Source organism: Euprymna scolopes, chromosome 40, assembly GCF_053919585.1.
Source record: "Euprymna scolopes isolate OS-2025 chromosome 40, ASM5391958v1, whole genome shotgun sequence".
NCBI lineage: Eukaryota > Metazoa > Mollusca > Cephalopoda > Sepiida > Sepiolidae > Euprymna > Euprymna scolopes.
The window spans coordinates 55,684,524-55,706,528 of NC_136521.1; the positions used below are offsets into that span (position 1 = coordinate 55,684,524).

A 22,005-nucleotide genomic window follows, 5' to 3' on the forward strand; every position below is an offset into this window, starting at 1 on the left:
ATGAATAGCTGTTTTTGTAATTATAAGAATGGCGCAACAAAATTGCAAATCCACGAGGCCGCATGTTCAGAGAAACGTTATTCACTCTTAGTGAGGAGCTTAACTTTTAACCAGTGACGTAACCAAAGAAGTGTCGACATTTTAGATAGTCATAATACATAATATATATGAATAATTGAGGTCTTTCTGCCACCTACTGTATGGTAATTGTTAACGAGCTGGTCTACGAACCAAGATGTAGCGAGTTCGATCTCCACCATGGGCCTCACTCATGTGCCTTGTTTAAGTCAAGATACATTGCTATGGATTTTTTTTACAATCATTTAGTTGAATGTGGTACACGAGGTGTCTTTTTACGACGCCCGATCCTGATTAAGCGAACGAAAATAAAACACGCTATATTATCAGATGAGCTATGTACCAACCACCTGTCAAGTTGCAACTGCGGGTTTCGTAAGTACACACACAAAGATGATCCATCTGTGTAAGTTTAGTGTTCGGTGCTTATATTTCAGCATAATGGTCGTGTCTGATAAAATTCATCTACCCATTAGCGAATATTGAACCGTGTACCCCATGGTGTCCCGTTCAGTATTCTACCAGTGAGCCATCCCAGAAAAGACTCGTGCTCGCAACTACGGACATGAAACGGTTGATTGGAATCTTTACTTGGTGGATATTAAAAAAAACGATCCCCCATTTTATGTACATATATATGCGTGAACATTTGACAAAACGAGACTGATGCAAATGCCGACGTGCTGTCCGCTAGTTAAACATCAACGGGATAATAGAGTAGATAGCTGGGCATAAATGGGGGATCAGTTTTGCATATGGCTAAAGGAGAAACTGATCTTGATTTATGCCCAGCATTAAATAAAACAAAAAAAAAAAATAATGAGGATATTCGTTTGAACAGATAAACGAAATCCACTTCATGAGTATGGACGAGTCTGATAGACATTTAGAAGGGGGATCAGTTTTGTTATACATATGAACTGGCAAAACTGAGACCTCTCATATTTATGAACTGGAAATAACACCGTCACCGGAGATGTTTTAATATAAGGGTTATATCCTTACGATTACGGGTTCAACTTCATTTCCGGTTGCTCTATCGATTTAAATATTTTTTCTGGTAGCTTTTGCTTATTAAATTGTTAGATGACAGTACAGAATAATAAAAGGAAGCTTCCTTCCTATATTAAGAAGGGTTTTCTCGAATAATAACGTTATTATTAAGAGAAATAAAATCATTCTTAACGCTTGGAAAGGCAACCGGAAGTTAAGCTTAAACAGTAATCGTAAAAGATAGCCAATATAAATATTAGTAATTACCCGCGTTTAGTGGTTTTAGTTTTATTTATTTATATATATATATATTTTAATGGAAGGATAAGTAATAGATGTTTATAGTTGGTTTTCATTGGGATAGAATATTCTGATAGCTGAATTTCAATATATTTTTGATATTAAAAACAAAAACAAGAACACAAAAAACGATTTTTTTTTTTTCTGAATAAACTCTTCCAGTTTACAAAATAAAAGAGTTTGCAACTCAAATAAAGACAAAGACATCAGGGTATTTTTTTTTGGAAAACTCTGCATACGGGAGTGTTTATTTTTTTTTTTTTTTTAAATTAGCCCAGAATACACCGTAGATGTCAGTTGTATGTGACAGGTGCTACCCAAAGATGCAATGTCTGAAGGTAGCAGCTGAAACAATGTCCAATGGAGGAATATTCATATTTCTGATTTCACGAAGATAAGATAAAGAAAATTATTTTTAAAAAAGTAAAAAAAAAAATCGTGCAGTTGTCTTTCTGTACATGGCACCCACGAATGGTGCTTCCATATTTTCCAACATTTTTTTTCATATAAAACCATATAATAATAACAATAATAATCATAGTAATTATTATTATGATTATCTTTTTGTCACAATAATATATAGTCTACAAATACATAAAATTATAAACAAACTACACATCACAATTCGATTTTTATCATTTTTTTTTCGTTTTTTTTTCTTTGAAAAGGTATATGAAATCAGAAATATTGAACCTGCAGACATTAGCGATATTTTTTTGTCGTTGTTTACTTCTGTATATATTCATTCCATGTGTATAAATATATATTTATAAAATCCAAAAGCTGTGCGGGTTTTGTGAACTGAGTCCATACGATGTTTGATATATTTTTTTTTTCAAAATGGCGTCCACAAATCGCTTGACTTTAGAAACAACAAATTTGAGTGGTATATTTTGTTTTTGCTATTTTTGGGGGGTGCATTCAATTTTGATATATTTTTTTTTTTTTTTAGAAATAAATTATCCCCGATGGAATCGACTCGTCTTTGACATTTTTGGTCGTATTTAGTTCCCAGCATTTACCTTCTTTCTTTTAATATCCTTTTTTAAATATTTTATTTCAGTCCCATATTTTCATATATATTTTTGCCTTTTTATCTGATAAATTAAATAGGTATATTTTTTTTTAATAATAAAGATTGATAACATTTTTTGATTAAAAAAAAACTTTAGAAAAGAAGGCCAATGCAAAGATAGGTTCCATGTCACTGATTATTGCGCATGCACTCGCGTATCAATCTCAGGTTAGATAAGTTGTTCTTCGCTTTCTCCATTGGACATTTGAGGGGGTCTGTAAGACGTGGAAAATCCTGGACTTCGGCCTCGAAGAATTGTAAAATGGTTACTGCTGGAGTTATGTGTAGTCAAAGACTGTAAAAGAAAACAAGAAATTAATTAGTTGACTTCGAATTATGTATTTGAAGAATTTTACTCTAAAATTCATCAGTCCTAAAAGAGAGAGAAATAGAGAGAGAGAGAGAAAGAGAGAGAGAGGGCGCGCAGTGCAATAAATACAGAATAGTAATAAGGAAAAAAAAAGATATAGTAATAAATAAACAAAGAAAGTCAGAGAGAAGTACGATTAATTGAGAAAGAGTCAGAGAGAGAAACTTAGAGAGAGAAAGAGCGAGAGAGTAAAAAAAAAAAGGAGAATAGTCACAAAATATAATATTGAAAGAAAGGAAGCAATTCAAGAGAGAGAGAGAGAGAGAGAGAGAATAGTAAAACATGCAAGAAAAAGTATATAAGAAAAAAAAAGACAGGTAGTATCAACAAATTGAGAAAGAGAACGAGAAAGAAAAGAAATGGGAAAGAAAGAGAGAATAAAGAGAAAGAACTACGTTACAAGGGAAAAAGCAATACGTATATATGCATATTTATATACGAAACAGAGGGAGAGAAATAATATTTTTTTAAAAAAAAAATTTAAGGGGGGGGGAGAAAATGTTTAACGAAAAGAGAGAAAAAGCGAGAGATAAAAAAGAAAAAAGAAAATAAGAAATAAAAAAAATAATAATAAAAGACGGAAAATGAAAGAAAAAAAGAGATAACGAACATTTCAATGGAGAAAGAGAAGAAACGAGAGAAGAAAAGAGAGAGAGAGAGAGAGAGAGAAAATCAAGAACAATACATTAATTCTTATAAAAAAAATAATTTAAAACAAATATATAGCTAATTGAATCGAAAGTTACTTCAGCTGAACTTTCTGCTTTTTAATGTTCCGAGAAGCGTCATCGACGATGTTTTCATTTGGATCACATAAAGTCACTTGAACATTGGGTTTCCTGGTCGAAGAAGTCCAAGCAAGAAAAATAGCCTTCGCAGCCTCTAGGATAAGCGCGAAGATGACTGGAACATTGGGGGAAGCTTGTTATCAGCCAAATTCTAATGAAGACCAATGTACATTGCTAGCGAGGCGTCAATAGCAAGCGACTGTTGCGATAGCGCAAGGTTATTTGCACAGGTTATCGAAAGAGGTGAAAGTACTGGAAATCTGGGGAGACTTGTTATCATTCAGAGTTCAGGGAACACCATCGGTTGTTATCAGTGAATAATCTCTTATGATGACCTGTGTGAGAATTCCTAGTGAGTTGCTAATAATAATAATAATAATAATAATAGCAGCAGCAAGAAATCAATGGCAAGTAGTTATTGCGATGGTGCTTATTGCTACCCAAATTCCAGTGAAGGTCAATGGTCGTTGCCAGCGAGGAATCAACGATAAACGATTATTGCAATAACGCATATTTATTTGCAAAGGTTATCGAAAAGGGTGGAGAGTTCTGGAAATCTGGAGAGGCTTATAGTCACCCATATTCCTAGGACCAGTTTTCAGTGAGCAATCTCTGATGATGATTACCAGTGCGAGAACTCCCAGTGAATAACAATAATACAAATATTTTTGTCGACGTATACATGAGATGTCACTCACCTTTGAATAAAAACAGGTTTTAACGAGTTTTTATATAACAATTGTTTGCATTATTTAATAATATACTTTTAGAATTGGTCATTTAAAAAAGAAAGAAAGAAAGAAATATCCATTATTTTATTGAAACAATTTTGCTTTGTTCTAACAAATGTGACAGTGGAGATCTGTAGTTGAACGTCGGAAAATTAAACGGCCATTTTGGAATGAGATCCGAACAAATTCAGAAATGTATTTAAACGAAATACGAAACCAAATATTAATATTTGAATTTTATATATTCACATTGCTTTTGTGATTAATTTTTCAATAAAAAAAAAAAATTTGTTTTTTTTATGAGAATTTAAAAAAAAAATTTTTCCCCACTATCGCATTTATAAATGGAGGAGCAAAAAATCACACCATGAAAAAGCACACAGCAAATTAAAAAAAAAAGTAAATGAAAACAAAAACACTAAAATTCAAGCAGTTATAAAAAAAAAAAAAAAAAAAAAAAAAACAAAAAAAAAAACACAAGCAAGCCTCGTTTTGAGAAAAGGATTATATACACAAATGATTAAATGAATAATGATGGACTCGAAGACGTTAACAAGAATGAAAAGTTAAAATTACATATGGTTAAAAAAAGTGAAAAGCGCAAGTAACTCAGGACTAACTACAAAAATACTACTGAATTTTTAACTATAACAATATAACAACATTGGAAATACGCATAAGAAATATGGGTTACATTTAGTTTTATTAATAAAAGTGAATATATGTACAATGATATATATTAGCCATGAATTAATATGAGTATGTGGTTATTATGGGATCGATATTAATATCGATATGGTAAAAATGGCGTAATGAAATCTTAGAGCTGCGGGGTTAGGGTTCGAACCTCGTGGAGGAAGTTGCATTTGTTTCAGAAAAAAAAATGCACTCTTGGATACTCCTTTAAGCTATGTGTGGATTAGTCTGGTGGTTCCAGATTCGAGTATCGCAAAAGAATTAATAGGGTAAGCGAAACCCGACAAGTTTTAGCATGATTACATGGCAGGATCAAGCTACAATCGGGCTTGTTTTTACTACTAAAATATGCTTTTTTCAAAAAAAAAAAAAAAAAAAAAAAAAAGAAGGAAAACAAAAAAAAACAGGTATATGATGCTCTATCGCTGAAGACTAATCGATGGAAATGATTCTGTCTAAGAAATTCCGGATAAATATCGGTCCGGTTTGATAGAGAAAATCGAAACTGGATCGGAGCATGATCGAATCACGACACGATATAATTAATTATGTACTACTACAGATCTATGAAGAGTAGAAGATTAAGCAACCGGAAATGTAAATTAAAACGTTTCCAGCAGATACTTTATTGGACAAACTCGCAAAAAGGAACATTTTAATACTATTTTTTTCCTGTGATATTGAAATCTGAACACTTCTAAGAGGATTAAGATGAATATATTAAAACAAAGTTTATTTTATTTCAGCTACAAATACTTAGAAAAAAAAATAAAGGAGAGGTGAACACAGCAAAGGGAGATAATTCTGTTGTATAGTAAGAATAAAAACGGATCTTTTTTTTTTTCGTGTACTAGTCAAGGAGAGGAGATACTAAAAAGAAGAGAATTTCATTCATGTTTTTATTCGCATGCTATTTGGAAGGACATTTTCATTTGGTAAAAAGGAAAGGAGAAAAAAAATCTTCAGGCTGGTAAGTTTGTTTATTTTATTTATTTTTTTTTTTAAGAAAAAAAGTGACGGTGCTCAAAAATGAAAGAAAACGCATACACAATTAAGTCATAGAGATAGATAGAGAGTGAATTTCATTACTGGAAACGGGTGACAATCGCAAGCGTACATATTTTTTTCTTTATTTATACATCGATTGCGGATATGTCGTTTTGGTAAATAACAGAGAAGGTTTGGGTTGTTGAGAATAGAGAAAGTGGGACACAGAGTTGTGATAGACATTTCATTATCATTAAACACTAAAAGGGGGTGCAAAAAACACCGGGTATCAATCAGGGTATTGGTCAATACCAAAAGACGTAACCTTACCATTGGTTCTCGGAGAAGTTGATTTACTGAAAAAATAATATTAAATGGGATTTACTGAAAGTTCAATGGTTCAGCGTTTGTCGGCCATGTTGTCCGTTACGGACACGTAAGCATTCAATAACTGTTGACTCTTTCGGTTTTTGTTTCGAAAGTAAAGCTCGGGAAATCAAATCATTTAAAAGAAGTACGAATTCGTATCATAAATGATAAGGTGATAGTTTAGCCTCTTTCAACGTTGATTTTATATCTAAAACATTATTTTCTATCTGAAACATTGAGTATTTTTATCTAAACATTGAGTATTTTCTAGCTTGAGTATTTTTCAGGATAGTAATACGTCTAAATATTAGCACTAATATTTTTATTACCATATTGAGTATATATATATATATATATATATATATATATATATATATATATATATATAGTGATGGGACGATTCCAATATTTTTCCTGATTTCGATGCAATTACAGATTCTACACTAAATTTCGGATTCCGATACAATTATCGATTCCGATTCTTCATAAATCTCTAAACATTTAATTATAAAATGCTTATTCTGTCCTGATTACCGTAAAATCACACCTTAAATGTGCGTGTATTTTCTCAAACGTAAACAAAAGATACGCACTTATGAGGTGGATGTGATATATAGATTTTAGTTTTACTGGAAGTTTAAAATCAATAAATATTTATTATTTTATTGATTTCTATCAGCAGTGGAATATTCTGCTTCAAAATAAATGAAATTAAAAAAAGAAAAAAAGATAATAAAAAGAATTATTTTTGGCATCGGAATATAGGCACAAATTTTTCCAAATTCGATTTATATACTCCAAGGAGTTCCGGTTTTTCTGATTCCGATTAATCGTCCCCAACACTATATATATATATATATATATATATATATATATATATATATATATATATATATATAATTTGATCGTGAAACCGAATATATCGAAAATAGGTATTGCAAAATTCGAATATGAAAGAGAATGATAAACACCAACATGGATGCCGAGTCAGTTTGATGAAATGAAGGGAGATAATTCGTTCAGAAAGATCCACTCTTCCCTTTCTGCTTGATCTTTCTATTATAATCATGAAAACAAATGGATAAACGAGAAATGATCGTGTGGCCGTATTAGAAATCACGACGATGATTGCGGCGTTAGACTAAGTTGAACTAGACGGTGACACAGATACAGAAGCTTAAGCAAAAAATGAAATAAAAATATGATGCTGTACACGTAGAAGAGATATTGACGTTCAGCCATGCAGCTGTTCTCATGGGGTAACCGTACCTTTGTTTTCACTGAGCCGATGGAGCTCTGGCCCTTACACCACCGGGCTAAGAAAGAATTGAGTGGGAAGAAGTTGCTAAGTCAATTCATTCAGACAATTCGTACAATACGTTATATATATATATATGTGTATATATATTATAGAATAAGTTAAGATAAAGAGTAAAATTATATAGGAACTTTATTACATTATCAAGTCAATAAGTGTTATAGAAAGGAGACTATGGAAGAAATCTATTTAAGACATGGCATTTCGAAGCTAAATGCTTCTCGTCAGAAGAGAAAGAAGAAGAAGCCGGTATTATGCGAATAGATAGGTTTGCCTCGTCATTAAAATTTTATTACTATATATATATATATATATATATATATATATACACACACAAAGTTAAAGATTACTATTTTCATCTCATATTCATTTTTTTAGCTAGAGAGCCTTCTGTTCGAACCTTGAAATTATGCCGTATACAATAACAGTAAATCAATTTATTTTTCAAGTAGTAACGCATGTTCTACATTAATCAACAAATTATACAGTACTAGAGGATACTACACTTTGATCTTAAGCCAAGTTACGTGATATGTACTTGTAATATATATTTTATTTTGAATTGATTAACAGACGAAATGGGATATTCAAAAGGGGATTAATGAAAGATATGCGTTATCAACTATAGTGTAAGTGTAAGTTATTATGTCACATAGAAAGGCCACACAAGAGAGAAGACACCACACACTTTTTTTTTGACAGTTATAGGCTGTACAAACAGACGCTGTGAATCGAGTTGGTCAGGTGCTTGATGTTGGTATCCACGAGGCCGTGAATCATATCTCAAACAGTGCAATTTGCTGTGGGTCAGAGTCGCAGTAAAAAGGTTTAGCGTTTATGGATTTTTGTAAAATAAAAAAAAAAAATAAAAAAAAAAGAAGCTCTTTTGCAAGTGAAAAAGGACCGTAGTTATGTCCCTTTAATGGAGCGCTATAGTGCGAAGTGGTAAGCAAAGCTAAGTCGTTTGCCACAACAAATTCTGGTGTTGCTGGTGTATCTTTGTGCATATATGTATATACATGGATTATATTATTTTCTTATTACCTGGATTTTGTCTAACAAAAGCCATCAGTTAGTTACAGAGCCTGAACGGACCTGGACTTGCTGTTGAAGAAACAATTTTTAAGGGGAGACAAGAACGAAAGATCAATACATTATCATCGAAAACAGGTGATTGAATGGGGAGTGATGAAATTTGGAAGGGGGAGTCTAAGGCGATAAAGACGCGCGGAAAAATATATATAAAAATGGCGTGATTGATTTTTAACCTGAGAAATAAATAACACTTAAAGCATTAAACAAAGCAATAAATAATCAATACTTTAATATTTTATCGATATATTTCTTAAATATGGAGGTTAAACACTATAGAATTTCTTGAATTAAAATGATTTGATTTTGTTATCAAACATTGTGAGATAATTATATACAAAATATTGTGAATATGGAATTTTCTGTAATATAAATCTTGTAAAACTAAAAATTAATCAATGATACAATTAATCGATTATATAAAGAAACTTTAAGATTTGAAGTTATTCAATCGTAGATCGATATTATGTAAACTTATTAATTATTTTATATAAGATTACTACAAACGTTTTAATTCATTTAGAATATTGATTGATTTACTATCTTGAACTATGTAATTCTTTGAATGGTGATGAAGATAGAGATGTTTTACTTACCATGGGACTGGTGCGGGCAGCGGAGACAGAGCTGCGGTTCTTGGCACGAAGCTTTTGCAAGGCACCTTCAGATTGATCGGCCCTCTCTTCGGCATCTTCGAGCTCTTGCTGTACTTTGCGGAACTTGGCGAGATTAATGGCAGCAATTTCCTCCTGAAAAAAATGGTAAGGGGTGAAAGAATATTTAGTTTTATGCGTGCAAGAATTCGCAGTTTTATTTTTACAGTCTCTGTATTAGTCTACAGCAATAACAAAAAAAAAAAAAAAAAGCACAAATCGCTAACAATATTTATTTGTAATTAAATAATTTACTTTTAACTACTTTAAACTTAAATTTAATTTAAGTATATATAGTTTGATGTCGGCAGCGAAACGCAAGTCGGCAGATAAAAAAAATTAATTAAAATTAAAAAGTAATGGAAAAGATTACAAAATTCAACTTACAGCTTCTTCGACCTGTCTCTTGTAGGTCTTAATCTTATTTTGGAGTTTGTCTACGAGTTCTTGCATGCGTTCATAGTTCTTCCTGTCTTCTTCCTGTTGGAAGGACAATTCCTTGACGCGGCGGTCAACCTTGCGCATGCTCTTCTGTGTCTCAGCGTGACGTCTCTGTTCGCTGTCAAGTTCAGCTTCCAACTCGCGGACCTAAAAAAAATAATTCAAGTTCAGATTAAATGAATAGAAGTATAAAGCGATAGATTAGGGATAGAATGATTGGCGTTGAGGTACCGAGATATTTTTCAAATTCAATGGGTTACGTGGTATGACTATGGCATTATCTTAAATTCACCTACGATTTCACATTAAAAGTAGAGATTTAATGAAATAATTTCATCGTGTGACAAAATTTTAGTGAAGTTAGAGCATCAGTATATGTATGTATATATATATATATATATATATATATATATATATATATGTCTATATATATATATGCGTGTGGATTTATATAATTTTGTATTATGCATGTAATCCAATTGAATAAAGACTTGTGTACTCATGTGTATTAAATATGGTTGATGCTGCCGTACTTACTCTGCTCTCAAGTTTCTGGATCATCTTCTTGCCTCCCTTGAGGGCAGCGGCTTCGGATTCATCTAAACGGACCTGGAGTTCCTTGACTTGTGATTCTAAGCTCTTGCGCATCTTCTCGATGGAAAGACCATGGTCTTGTTCTTGTCTGAGCTCATCAGCAAGACGAGTGGCGTCGCCCATGGCGTGTTTGGCACGGTCATCAGCATCCTTGAGTTCGTGGTTGAGCTCGTCCAAGTCGGATTGCATGGCGGTGACATCTCCCTCCAATTTCCTCTTCTGGCTGTTGGCGGTAGAAACCTGGGCTTGCAATTCGTTGACGCGGTCGCTGGCATCAGCCAACTCGTTCTCAGCAGCCTTGCGGGCACGCTCGGCCTGGAAAAAAAAAGATGAGAAGAAAAATATTAATATAAGTCAATTAATAATTTGATTTTGAAACAATCTATTTTAAAATGGATAAAGTCGGAATGTTTTACCTTATCGACATCACATTAATCACAAATCACTGTCTTTGCTAATCGGACAATCTCACTTTTTAAAAATACTATGAAAGGTAATAACGCACGAACATGAAGTTGGTTAATGTATTATTATTATTATTATTATTATTATTATTATTATATACATTGAATACTTTTAGATTTTTTTGAATTTATTAATTTGTAACGGACTACTAACTTCATTTCAAAGATTCAGAGGAGAATCGAGTGATTGGTATAATATCAATAGTCTTGCCAAGGTATAACTCCCTTGTTCAAGTGATTCTTGCACTCCTGGTATAATATCAATGAACTCACCTGTTCAAGAATGGTGCGGAGTTCTTCAAGTTCACCGTTAATGGCAGCGCACCTCCTCTCGGCCATCTGGTAGTGTTCCTTAGCCTCATCACGCTGGCGTTGTTCTTCTTCAACTTGCGACTGTAATTCCTGTTTTGGAAGAACAAAACAAAACCAATTAAACCCAATAGTTCAAACACATCAGATCGGCAATATTTATATTAGTGTTGGGACGAGTAATGGAAATCATACAAATCGGAACGTTTTTTAGTATCGGAATCGGTATCGGATTCCCTACTGGAATCGGAAGGAAAAAAAAAACTCACCCTGATCTGTCCTTGGTATTTCTTAACATTCTTTTCCAACTCGGCTTTTCCTCTGTTGGTGACGTCAAGAGCGATTTCGAGCTCGTTGATATCTCCCTCGAGTTTTTTCTTGATACGAAGAGCCTCGGCTTTGCCCTTGGCCTCAGCTTCCAAGCTAGCTTGCATGGATTCAATAGCACGTTGGTGGTTACGCCTGCAAGCAAATAGAATGCACAAGAGGTGTTAAAAAGAAAGACCCGGCAAAACTGAATAAAAAAATTACAACAGTCAATTATAAACAATAGAAAATATCCCCACAATTGTAATTCTATTTAATCTGCTGCCAGGAGATAAAAGAGAGCGAACAGAAAGATACTGCTTTACTTCGCCTAATAATTTTAATATCTCACTGGCTTTGCACTCTCATTTTTCCAGATTCTAGCAATCTAACTCCACTTCAATAGGCCAACCTTTTTTTTCTAGTAATTTTCTAGTAATGTTCTAGTATATACACACACACACACACACACACACACAAATATATATATATTACACATGTATAAAATACACACACACACACACATATATATTACAGATGTATAAAATGTACACACACGCACACATTACACATGTATAAAATATATACACATAAAAAATATATACACACATTTATATTATACATATATGAAATATATGTATATACATATATTTCATATAAAATATATATACAGATATATATATATATTATACATAAAAAAATGTTTCATTTGCTTTCAGTTGAGACATGCATTTGAAGCTGTAATGAATTATACAATCATGAATGTTACAAAAGTTTGTAACCAAAAGAAAAAGCAAATTTGATTTGAAAGAGAGGACACAAAACATTTAAACATTATAATCTGTCAACATTCAGTAATATCTTATACATATATTAATATTTTTATTGCATTTTCACCTCCAGCGAGGCTCAGTGCTACTTTGATATAGAGGCTACTATCTGGGACATAATTTGCAGAAATACTATGTAGGGAGTGGAGCATTAAGATGTCTGTTTACATTTGAATTTCTGCATGTCGGTACAGCCAGGGAAGCAGGAACCTGGAAGGGAATTCCAAAGTCTAGCAGTCTTAGGGAAGAAACTATTAGAAGGCTTTCTGGCATTTAGGGATCTCTACTGTGTAGGGGTGTAATTTTGCTACTTATCAGGTTTGTCAGGGGTATTTACGTCGAGGAGGTACAAGGGCTTACAGTTCGTCGGAGCATCTACAAGTAAATTAATTGTAAAACAAGCTGAGGGATGCAACATTTCGTCGATGGGACAGAGGCTGAAGCCTAGCTGACAGTTCGGGACCTATTGGATTGGCTACACTTTTGAACCCTGTCCAGGAGTGAGAGAGTAGATTATGCAGTTATTTCCGGATGCGGCAAAACTCACCTTGTGTTATCGAATTCCTCTTCTTTCTCCTGCAACCTTCTGTCAATCTCCTGGCGGATCTGGGAGATTTCGAGAGTTGAACGCATAACTTTAGCTTCTTCCTGTTCAAGGGCAGCTTCGGCTTCCTCAAGGGCGGCTTGAAGTTCCTCCTTCTCCAAAGCAAGACGTTTACGGGCTTTTTCCAACTCATGTGTGCTGCGGCCTCCTTCTCCGAGCTGATCTGTCAAGTCGTGGATCTCATCTGAAAATGCAGAAACAGGGGAAGAAATGTCATATTCGTTCGTTTAAACCATTATAGTCCATTATAAACGAAAGGAAATATTTTTCATGTTCGCAAATGTTCAAATCTAAACAGGCCCAATTATATATATATATATATATATATATATATATATATATATATATATATATATATATATATATATACCTTATATGTTATATAAGCTTGGAGCTTAACGTCATACATTTTTATAGAGCTATTCTTTTATTATCTTGGTAATGAAAATAACTAAACGGTAATTTGCAGAAAATATGAATTCTTCTAAAATCTCATTTTTTCATGTAATTCACATTAGTTATATTGAGCTCTAATATAATTATACGCGCTTTGTCTCTGTTTAAATATCTATATGTATAAATATACATGTGGCACTAAATTAAGCTAGGTGTCCGACTATATTCGAGGGCTACCCAAAGGCTTCCTTTTCATTAGTTGCTACACCGTATCCGAGTTCTACAAACGACAACACCAAAGTGTAGGAGGAGAGCGAAATTCTACTCCTATGATTACTCCACTTAATTTTGATCCTCCTCTTAGAATGCTGTGTTTAGCAAGGGGACATCAAATACCATTTTGAAGTTTTTGATATGAATCGACTTGGTCTTCCAGCCTAATATCGAACACTCTTACAATTATGCCGAATGGGTCGGTTAAACTTTAACACTAAGGGAGGTAATTCAGTATATAATCAAACGAAATAGTAAAATATTATTTGAAATGTCTGAGCATTTAAACTGATGAACATAGTAAAGAGCATACAACATTCGCAGAGAAATCAAAATAATAATTTTGCCCATTTTTAATGACGGCGATCACAAAGATAAAAAAAAAAGAGAATACAATACAGCTGACACTTTCATATATTAGAGTACCTATTTACTATGCCTCCCCACGGGACAGAGTTAGACACCAGGGTCGTTTTTTAACGTGATGAAAAGGTACAAAAATAAAAATTGTCTCAGTCGTGAAGGATTTCTCCTCCACCGAAAGAGAACAAGAAATAGAAGTGCAGCATCTGAAGAACAGATGGTATTTATTTGCTCCCCCACCGAGCAAATTAGGCACAAGGCCAATTTTTAATGTGAGGAGTGAAGGGAGGGGGAAGGGAAAAAGGGGACCAGCTCCCGAGAGGTGGGAAATGGGAGCTGGTTAAAGCTCAGACATGTGGGGTTGCCCCCACATATGGTCTTTGCTTGCAGTATCTGCCGGAACAGATACTAAACTTTGATCTTGTCCCGAAGGCCAAGAACCTTACAGTCTTCGTACGAGAACTCCTAGCAGGAAAGATGTAATAATAATTGCTAATGATGATTGTCATGATGATCATCATCCTGATGACGAAATAGATGACTCACCGGCGAGATTCTTGTTCTCTCTCCTCAGAGATTCGACGGTGTCTCCAACCTCTTCGCATTGGGCTCTAACACGGAAAAGTTCGGCGGAATAGCTGCGGGCCTCCTTCTGGGCATTTTCGAGCTCAGCCTGGAGATCATTGCATTTGTGTTGCCATTCGGAAGCAACCTTGTCAAAGTTGCGCTGTTTCTTTTCCAAGTTGTTGGCATGAGCGGTGGACTGCAAACGAAACAAAATGGCCGACGTTTTAAAAAAAGTGATAGCAACAATCAAAGAGGAAAAACAAACAAGACAGAAACATAAGGGAACAAGATCTTCGTATTTTAGAACAATTGTTAAGCATTTTATTTATACACACTTTAGACAATATAATACTGAACCAATAATACTCAGTATGCTATTAGCTATGGTCAAACTACACCGGCTTTCTCTAATGGGGGAAGTTTATAGAGAATATAAGTGTCACAAGTGGTCTCCAGCATTTATATCCAGATTATAGGAAAATGACACAGCGCCTAGCATTCCTTAATGGTCACCCATCTGGTACTGGATAGGCTTCACGTAGCTTAACTTCTGTGATTTAAAAAAAACCGGTGTTTCAACTCGATTATACTGTAGCTTAAGTCAATGTCGTATAAGATATATTATTTAGTTAATTTATTTATTTTATATATCTTTAACTATCTGACGTGTTTAGTAAAAAAATTTCTAGCTAAAAGTTGATCGATTTCTTTCAAGAATTAGATTTTAAAGATAGCGGATACACGATTTACTTAATATTATATATCTTTAACTATTCGACATGTTTAATATTAATTTTTTAAAAATTCCTAGCTAAAAACTGATTTTCTATTTCTTTCAGAACCTTGACTTTAAAGAGGCAGCTACAACAAGACAAGATGGCTGATACAAGATGTGTGGCGATTTGCATGTCTTGCAGGGAATTCAAAAAGTGATACATATTAAATCTTGATTCAATTTCAAGTGAGCTTTTATTTTATTTGGAAATTAATTAATGTAGTTATTTTTTTAAATTCGTAAAAGAGTTTCATTTTTTTTCCGACTTACCCTCTCAACATCGATAGCGAGATCTTCGAGTTCTCCCTGCAGACGAGATTTGGCCTTTTCCAAAGCAGCACATTTGGAGTGGAGTGAGTCACAGGTCTGTTCAGCTTCACTGAGTTTGGCTTGGAGCTTACGTCTATGAAAAGGGATAAAAAGAAAAGGAAAATAAAAAACACAGGTTAAAACGAGAAAATAAAAAATGTATAATTAATTCAGATCTTAAAAGATGAAAGCCTTTGATGGTTAAACCCATCAATATCTTCTTATTTGGACGCCAAATTCATTTAAAAATCTATAAGATGATATATCATAGTACTGCTTACTTATGTAAATTAGCTTTGGATGCTGCCAATCAGGAGCTCACCAGGAGAGTTTGTTTGGAGTCTTAACGTTATAAATGCCCAGTATGTGAAAGTGCACTTGAAGAGGGTGTCTTAATTTATCTCTTCTATATTACAGTCAAAACGGATTGCTGTTATTTAAATTAATCATACAGCATACTTTGAAATACTCCTTATATAGCACAGACAAACAATATAATAACAATTGTTTAAATGCCTAATTTGGATAACAATTTTTAAACAGGTCATAATAAATTAATGATTAACACTTGAGACTTAATAGATTAAGATCGATTACGATTATATAGATTCTTAGCCAATGTTCTCTCGATTATTAGATTATGCTTCTTAAGAAAACCGGTTTCCTTCCCAGCGCTACCGGAACAAGGCCAGAAGGGCAAGTATATATACAGACAGCATCACGTGGTACTTACTTGGCATCCTCGAGTTCATCAGTGCGGGCGGTTCCTTCGCTTTCGAATTTGGACCTCCATTGTTGTACCTCGGCGTTGGCACGGGAAAGGGCTCTCTGGAGATCAGATTTGGATTCCTGTTCCTCTTCGAGGGTCTCCCTGATTCCATCGATGTCAGCGTTCAAGTTGCGGACTTCAGCCTGGAGCTTAGAACGGAGCTGGAAAGAAATCAAGATTCACATCATTAATGGTTTTCCGTACCACATATATATGCATTATACATCTTTCTATATAATATATTATATATCTATATATATATTTATTATATATCTATTATATTATAATATCTCTCTCTCTCTCTCTCTCTCTCTATATATATATATATATATATATATATATATATATATATATAGGTATATATTATATTTATATTATCTATCTGATAGATATTTATATTATTTATTTATATTATATATCTATATCTTTTTTGGAAATATTTATTGCTAATATATTTCTTGTTTGAAGAGAGATGTTAGCAAACCGTTTTCCGGATTTAGAAATAGCATTAATGTTTTTTTATGTTTTTATTTAATTTTAATAACAGCATTCCATGGTTTGCTTGGTCTTTTGACAAGGAGTAAAGCGTAGTATACTTTGATTCAACTTTCTAGACAGGAGCAATTTTTACTTTTGTTTGGATTCAAAGTGCTACTTTGGAAGGGAGATTGATTTTCTCCCACTTTAAAATCTGGCCACGTGTCTACCTCTGCTTTGGGAGTAAATAGGAACATCGTCTCAAGTTTTTTTCTCTAGTAAGGTAGCTAAACCTAAAGATACTTTTATTGGTATAATCATTTTTATTTCCAGGTTTTCTAATTGTAATACCATGCCCAAATAATTGAGCTTTAAATTTATTTTCATTTCGATAGCTAAACTGAAATTGTTCAGGGGGAGATAAATGTGTACTTACCCTGGCCTCATCTTCAAGACTGCGTTTAGCGTCTTCCAAGTTGGCACCCAAGCTAGACTTCAGTTTGGTGAGTTGACCGACGCTGTGTTCGGCTTCCTCAAGTTGCCTGGTGAGATCGGCAGCTTCAGTCTGGAGTCGGGATTTCTGGGAGCTAAGATCAACAATGCTTCTGGCTTGGTCATCGATCTTGCCGTTGAGTTCAGAGAGTTGAGCTTCCATTTGTTTGCTGACCTTATCAGAGCATCCCTGTTGTGATCAATAATGAGACATGGTTTGTTAAGAACAAAAGTTCAAAAAAAAAAAAAAAGGTTAAAAACGGTTCAATCTTTATTCTTATTCTCCGTGCGTGTAAAAACATTGGAGAGTTCGAATAATACTTTAGTTAAAAAGAAAACGTTTTTGTAATCAATAGTACCTGATCGAATAAAATCATTCATTAAACAATTGCAAAACTACTTCTAATCTGACGAAGATAATTTAATGCCGAAATATTAAGTTCAATTTTATTATTATTTACTCACTAGGATTAGTCACACATGCCTTCAAAGATTTCTCTTTGAGAACAACTTGCGGCATTCTCTGAAGTCTGAGTGACAACAAGTCTCCTCAGGTTTCCAGTACTCTCCACCGCTTTCAATAACCATTGCAGATGGATTTGCGTTATCGTAACAGCCGCTTACTATTAATTTCTCGTTGGCGACGACCATTGGTCCTCACTGGAATTGGAGTGTCAAAAAGCCTCCCCAAGGTTCCACTGTTATCATCATTATCATTATTATTATTATTAGTCATCAAAATAGATTTCAAATGTGTAGATATCAATAAAAACTAGGGCTATTAAAGTACATGAGTCCTAGAAAAAATACTGTAAATTGATATTTAAAAGAAAATTAGAAGTATAGGGCGTCTCACAAAAGACGATAAAAACCTTTATTTATACAGAGGACAAATGTAATCGAAGAATCATTTTCGCAAATGTTCAAATGGATTACCATTAGTGTTCACACAACCCTGATAAAAATTGAGTACATTTTTGAGACGCTCTGTATAATTTCTTTACTAACAGGATAAGCGAGACGGCATTTTAAAACTAGCTTTCGGAGATATATTGTATCTAATCAAGTATCAAAGGAATTTATTTAGATTTTTTTAATACAAGTCTTGTAATATCACATAGTAGCCTTAGTAGCAATGCTAATATGATTGATATGGTTATGACTGTTTTAATATCGGTATGTTTTAGAATAATATTATATATATTATTTCATGATTTTTTTTTGGGGGGGGGGCGAATATAAAATTTCATTATTGCAATTATAAAGGTTAGGCTAACTTTTTTTCTTTCTTTTTTTTTTTTTTTTTAAATATTTATGATTTAAAGCAATACAAGAAAAGAAGCCATACGACCGGTTTCACCCTCACTAGTCAATCGTTGTATTGAAGGATTTTTATTAAAAGTCAGATTCAAAAATACCCCATTATATATATATATATATATATATATATATATATATATATATATATATAAACGCCTGTTTTATTTTTAATATACATAGTCTCCCCTCCTTATTTTTTTCTTTGCCATTTTAATTTTAAAAATTCGTCTATTCGGCTCTTGTTGAGTGAGGGCGAAACCGGTCAGATGACTTTTTTCTTGTATATATTTAATGTATATTCAGTGAAGTAGAAGGAAGAGTTCTCGGAGATCTTTGCTGGAGCAATTACAGTTATAGCAATACACGAGAACAGAATACCGAAGTTATCCCATCGATTTTTTAAACATTCTGTATGTAAAAAAAAGAGGTTTTCATATGTCAATAACATTATCATTGACATATAATTGTATGTTATACGTAACAGGACAACCAAGAAACACACAAACATGCAGTTCTCTATCATTAAATGTACATGCTAATTTTAAATACAGGACAATAAGCTTCTGGTCTATAGTTTGAGTCAACGAAAAATATTAAAGTGATAATTTATCCTAATTCATGCCAAAAACAGAACAGGACGATGAAATAAATTAAATAAAAAATCGACCAAGCGACATGTATTTTGTAGAACAGCCATCTTGGATAATCGATGACCAGACGATAACTTTGTTGAACATTGAGCGAGCATTTTTGAGCGGGCTTTTTTTTTTAGCAGATATTTTTGAGCGGTCATTTTTGAGCGACTTTTTTTTTTTTTTGAGCGAGCTTTTCTTTTAGCCAAGTGAACATGCCTGTTATGCTTGTATTCTACAGATAATATGCCACAAAGCTATTTTGTATTATTTCGATTCCTTCCTATATATAAGATCCAGTTTAGTTTCGTAAAATCCAAAGTTTTATACAATAAGGTGAACATAATTACATATGAATGCAACAATTACATATCTTGTATTTTACTTTTCAGTTACTGATTCTTTCTGGTCATGCGTAACATATTTCTCAATATATGAGAAGGTGATGTAAAATAATTCATATGTAGCAAATAATTCTAATCTTCCAAAAACAGTTGATGCAATTGCTAGCCAATTCATTTTATATAGGCAGCTTTATCCTCAAATATCCATACCACCACTCGAATGGCATCTGCTGTGATACTTGTAACAATAAAACTGAGCTGCTGAGCCAGCGTACCTACAGCCAGCTAATGCAATCTTATAGGGACGGCCTTCTGTAAAGAAGTGGTACCAATCATAAATGTGGTACAGATTTATATCATATATATATTAAGAGATCGATTAAAAATATATGACTATAATAAGGCACGATTATATATATATATATATATATATATATATATATATATATATATATATACGTGTGTATATGTACAAATATATGTGCGCATTTATAACTATGGATCTATATATCTAGACACATGTGTATCAATATGTGTATATATAATAATTATGAATATATATATATATATATATATATATATATATATATATATATATATATATATATATATAATAGAGTATACACTTTGATGCTTATGAAAATATAAACATGTATTATAGAATATACAACCAATATGCAAATATCAGGAAGTTTTATTGGATGACCTTCGAGCTTGGCAGTCTGAGAGCAGGCTCAAGGCGTTTTCACGAATTGTGACGGTTGGAAAGATGGTCGTAAAGCGCGTCATTAGTAGAACTAATATATATATATAACTTGTTAATTGGTGATAGTCTTATTATCACCCCCCCCGGCTCCTCTAATGAATAGCATTTTAACTATTTTAAATGCTTTTAGTGTTTTTTTTTTTTTTTATCTCATAAAGCCTTTTAAGCTAGATGTGCGATTGTTTTTTAAAGGCAGTGGCGAGTGCAAGTCGAAGCAGCACGTGTTCGTGCGGACAGATCGACGAGGACGGAAAGCGCAAATACGTGTTTTTTTTTGTTTGTTTTTTTACCAGATTCTTTTCGTTGCGTTTCACTTCAATCATGAGTTCCTCGACCTGCTCTTTCAGCTCCTGTTTCTCTTTCTCCAATCTGGAGGAAGGAGGAATACAATGCGGACGCATGCGATAAGAGTTAGTTCATTACACATCACAGCAAAAGAAAAAGATGAGGAAAGATGAAAGATATATGAAGTTCGATGACTTGTTTTTTTTAATTATAAAGAGGAACAGGGAAACCGGAAGGTGGAGAAGAAAGAGAAAATATAATTGAGCGCTCTATTGAGGTATGTGTGATGCTACTTATTTGATAGTACTTGGTTTATATTAATGTGTAATGTCATTTATTTCATAGTATATATATATATATATATATATATATATATATATATATATATATATATATATATATATGTGTGTGTGTGTGTGAAAAACTTTGGAAATATGTAATGTCTTATTTATAGAAATGGGAAAAATAATATAGATTATTAATATGTAAAACCATAATTAGCCAATAGGTTTCCATTATTTTCCCTCAAGTGAGAATCTATTCAATAAGATAAGTGAAATATCAATCTACTGCATAGTTTGATGGATATCAATTTGTGGTTTTATTTTCTGTGATTAAATCACTTACTATTTTATTGGTCTATGCTCTTATATGTATACATGTATATAATTTGTGATAGGGGAGAGAAAGAAGGAGATACAAGTATAAAGATTGTGGGGGTTATATATATATATATATATATATATATCGGAAGGAAGAGGTAAAGTTGTATATAGGGAAGAGGGAGAAAGAAAGAATGGGGAGAGGGTGGGATATGGAAAACGAACGGGTGATGCATGACTGAAAACAAAAGTATATGAATTCAAAAAGTTAAACACACATCTCTCTCTATATATATATCCATTTGACAACCCTTGTATACTTCACATACAAGTGTATATATATTAATGGATACTGAAGTAAGAGAATATAGGTATACAAAAGAGGGCTCCTAGTGATGTATAGTTGCAGGTTTCATTCCGGTGAGTTGAAAGATGTTAAAAGAGGGAAGTCAGGTAAAGGTTTACCTAGACAAAAGATCCAAGGAATAGACAGGTTAAAATAAAGAATTAAAAATTAGGGTAGCAAGTCCATTTTTTTTTAAAGAATAATAGATTGACAGGTAGAAGGTTTCATTCAGGCAGATTGTAGGATTTTTCCTGCCCTTTATTAGGGGTCATTTTTCTTTTCTTTCTTTTT

General features: G+C 33.1%; 1 protein-coding gene across 32 annotated transcripts in view; it reads right to left on the reverse strand.

Annotated features, from left to right (window-relative positions):
- Positions 1 to 1,493: 1,493 nt before the first annotated feature.
- The window catches only part of LOC145265579 (uncharacterized), a 101,482-nt gene continuing 80,970 nt past the window's right edge, over positions 1,494 to 22,005 (reverse strand). For 15 of the 32 annotated variants that reach the window (XM_080121559.1, XM_080121558.1, XM_080121553.1 and 12 more), the window contains exons 29-39: positions 17,364 to 17,609; positions 16,415 to 16,611; positions 15,643 to 15,775; positions 14,577 to 14,793; positions 12,942 to 13,182; positions 11,528 to 11,720; positions 11,223 to 11,351; positions 10,429 to 10,800; positions 9,838 to 10,038; positions 9,394 to 9,546; positions 1,494 to 2,741 (exon numbers count right to left, since the gene is read on the reverse strand). In XM_080121559.1, coding sequence (XP_079977685.1) covers positions 2,616 to 2,741; positions 9,394 to 9,546; positions 9,838 to 10,038; positions 10,429 to 10,800; positions 11,223 to 11,351; positions 11,528 to 11,720; positions 12,942 to 13,182; positions 14,577 to 14,793; positions 15,643 to 15,775; positions 16,415 to 16,611; positions 17,364 to 17,609 — 2,208 coding nt within the window. In that variant the 3' untranslated portion in view covers positions 1,494 to 2,615. Of the gene's footprint in view, positions 2,742 to 6,348; positions 6,375 to 7,656; positions 7,704 to 8,749; positions 8,810 to 9,393; positions 9,547 to 9,837; positions 10,039 to 10,428; positions 10,801 to 11,222; positions 11,352 to 11,527; positions 11,721 to 12,941; positions 13,183 to 14,576; positions 14,794 to 15,642; positions 15,776 to 16,414; positions 16,612 to 17,363; positions 17,610 to 20,771; positions 20,851 to 22,005 lie in introns of all 32 variants that reach the window. The other 17 variants (XM_080121583.1, XM_080121582.1, XM_080121579.1 and 14 more) reach the window with 8 other exon arrangements.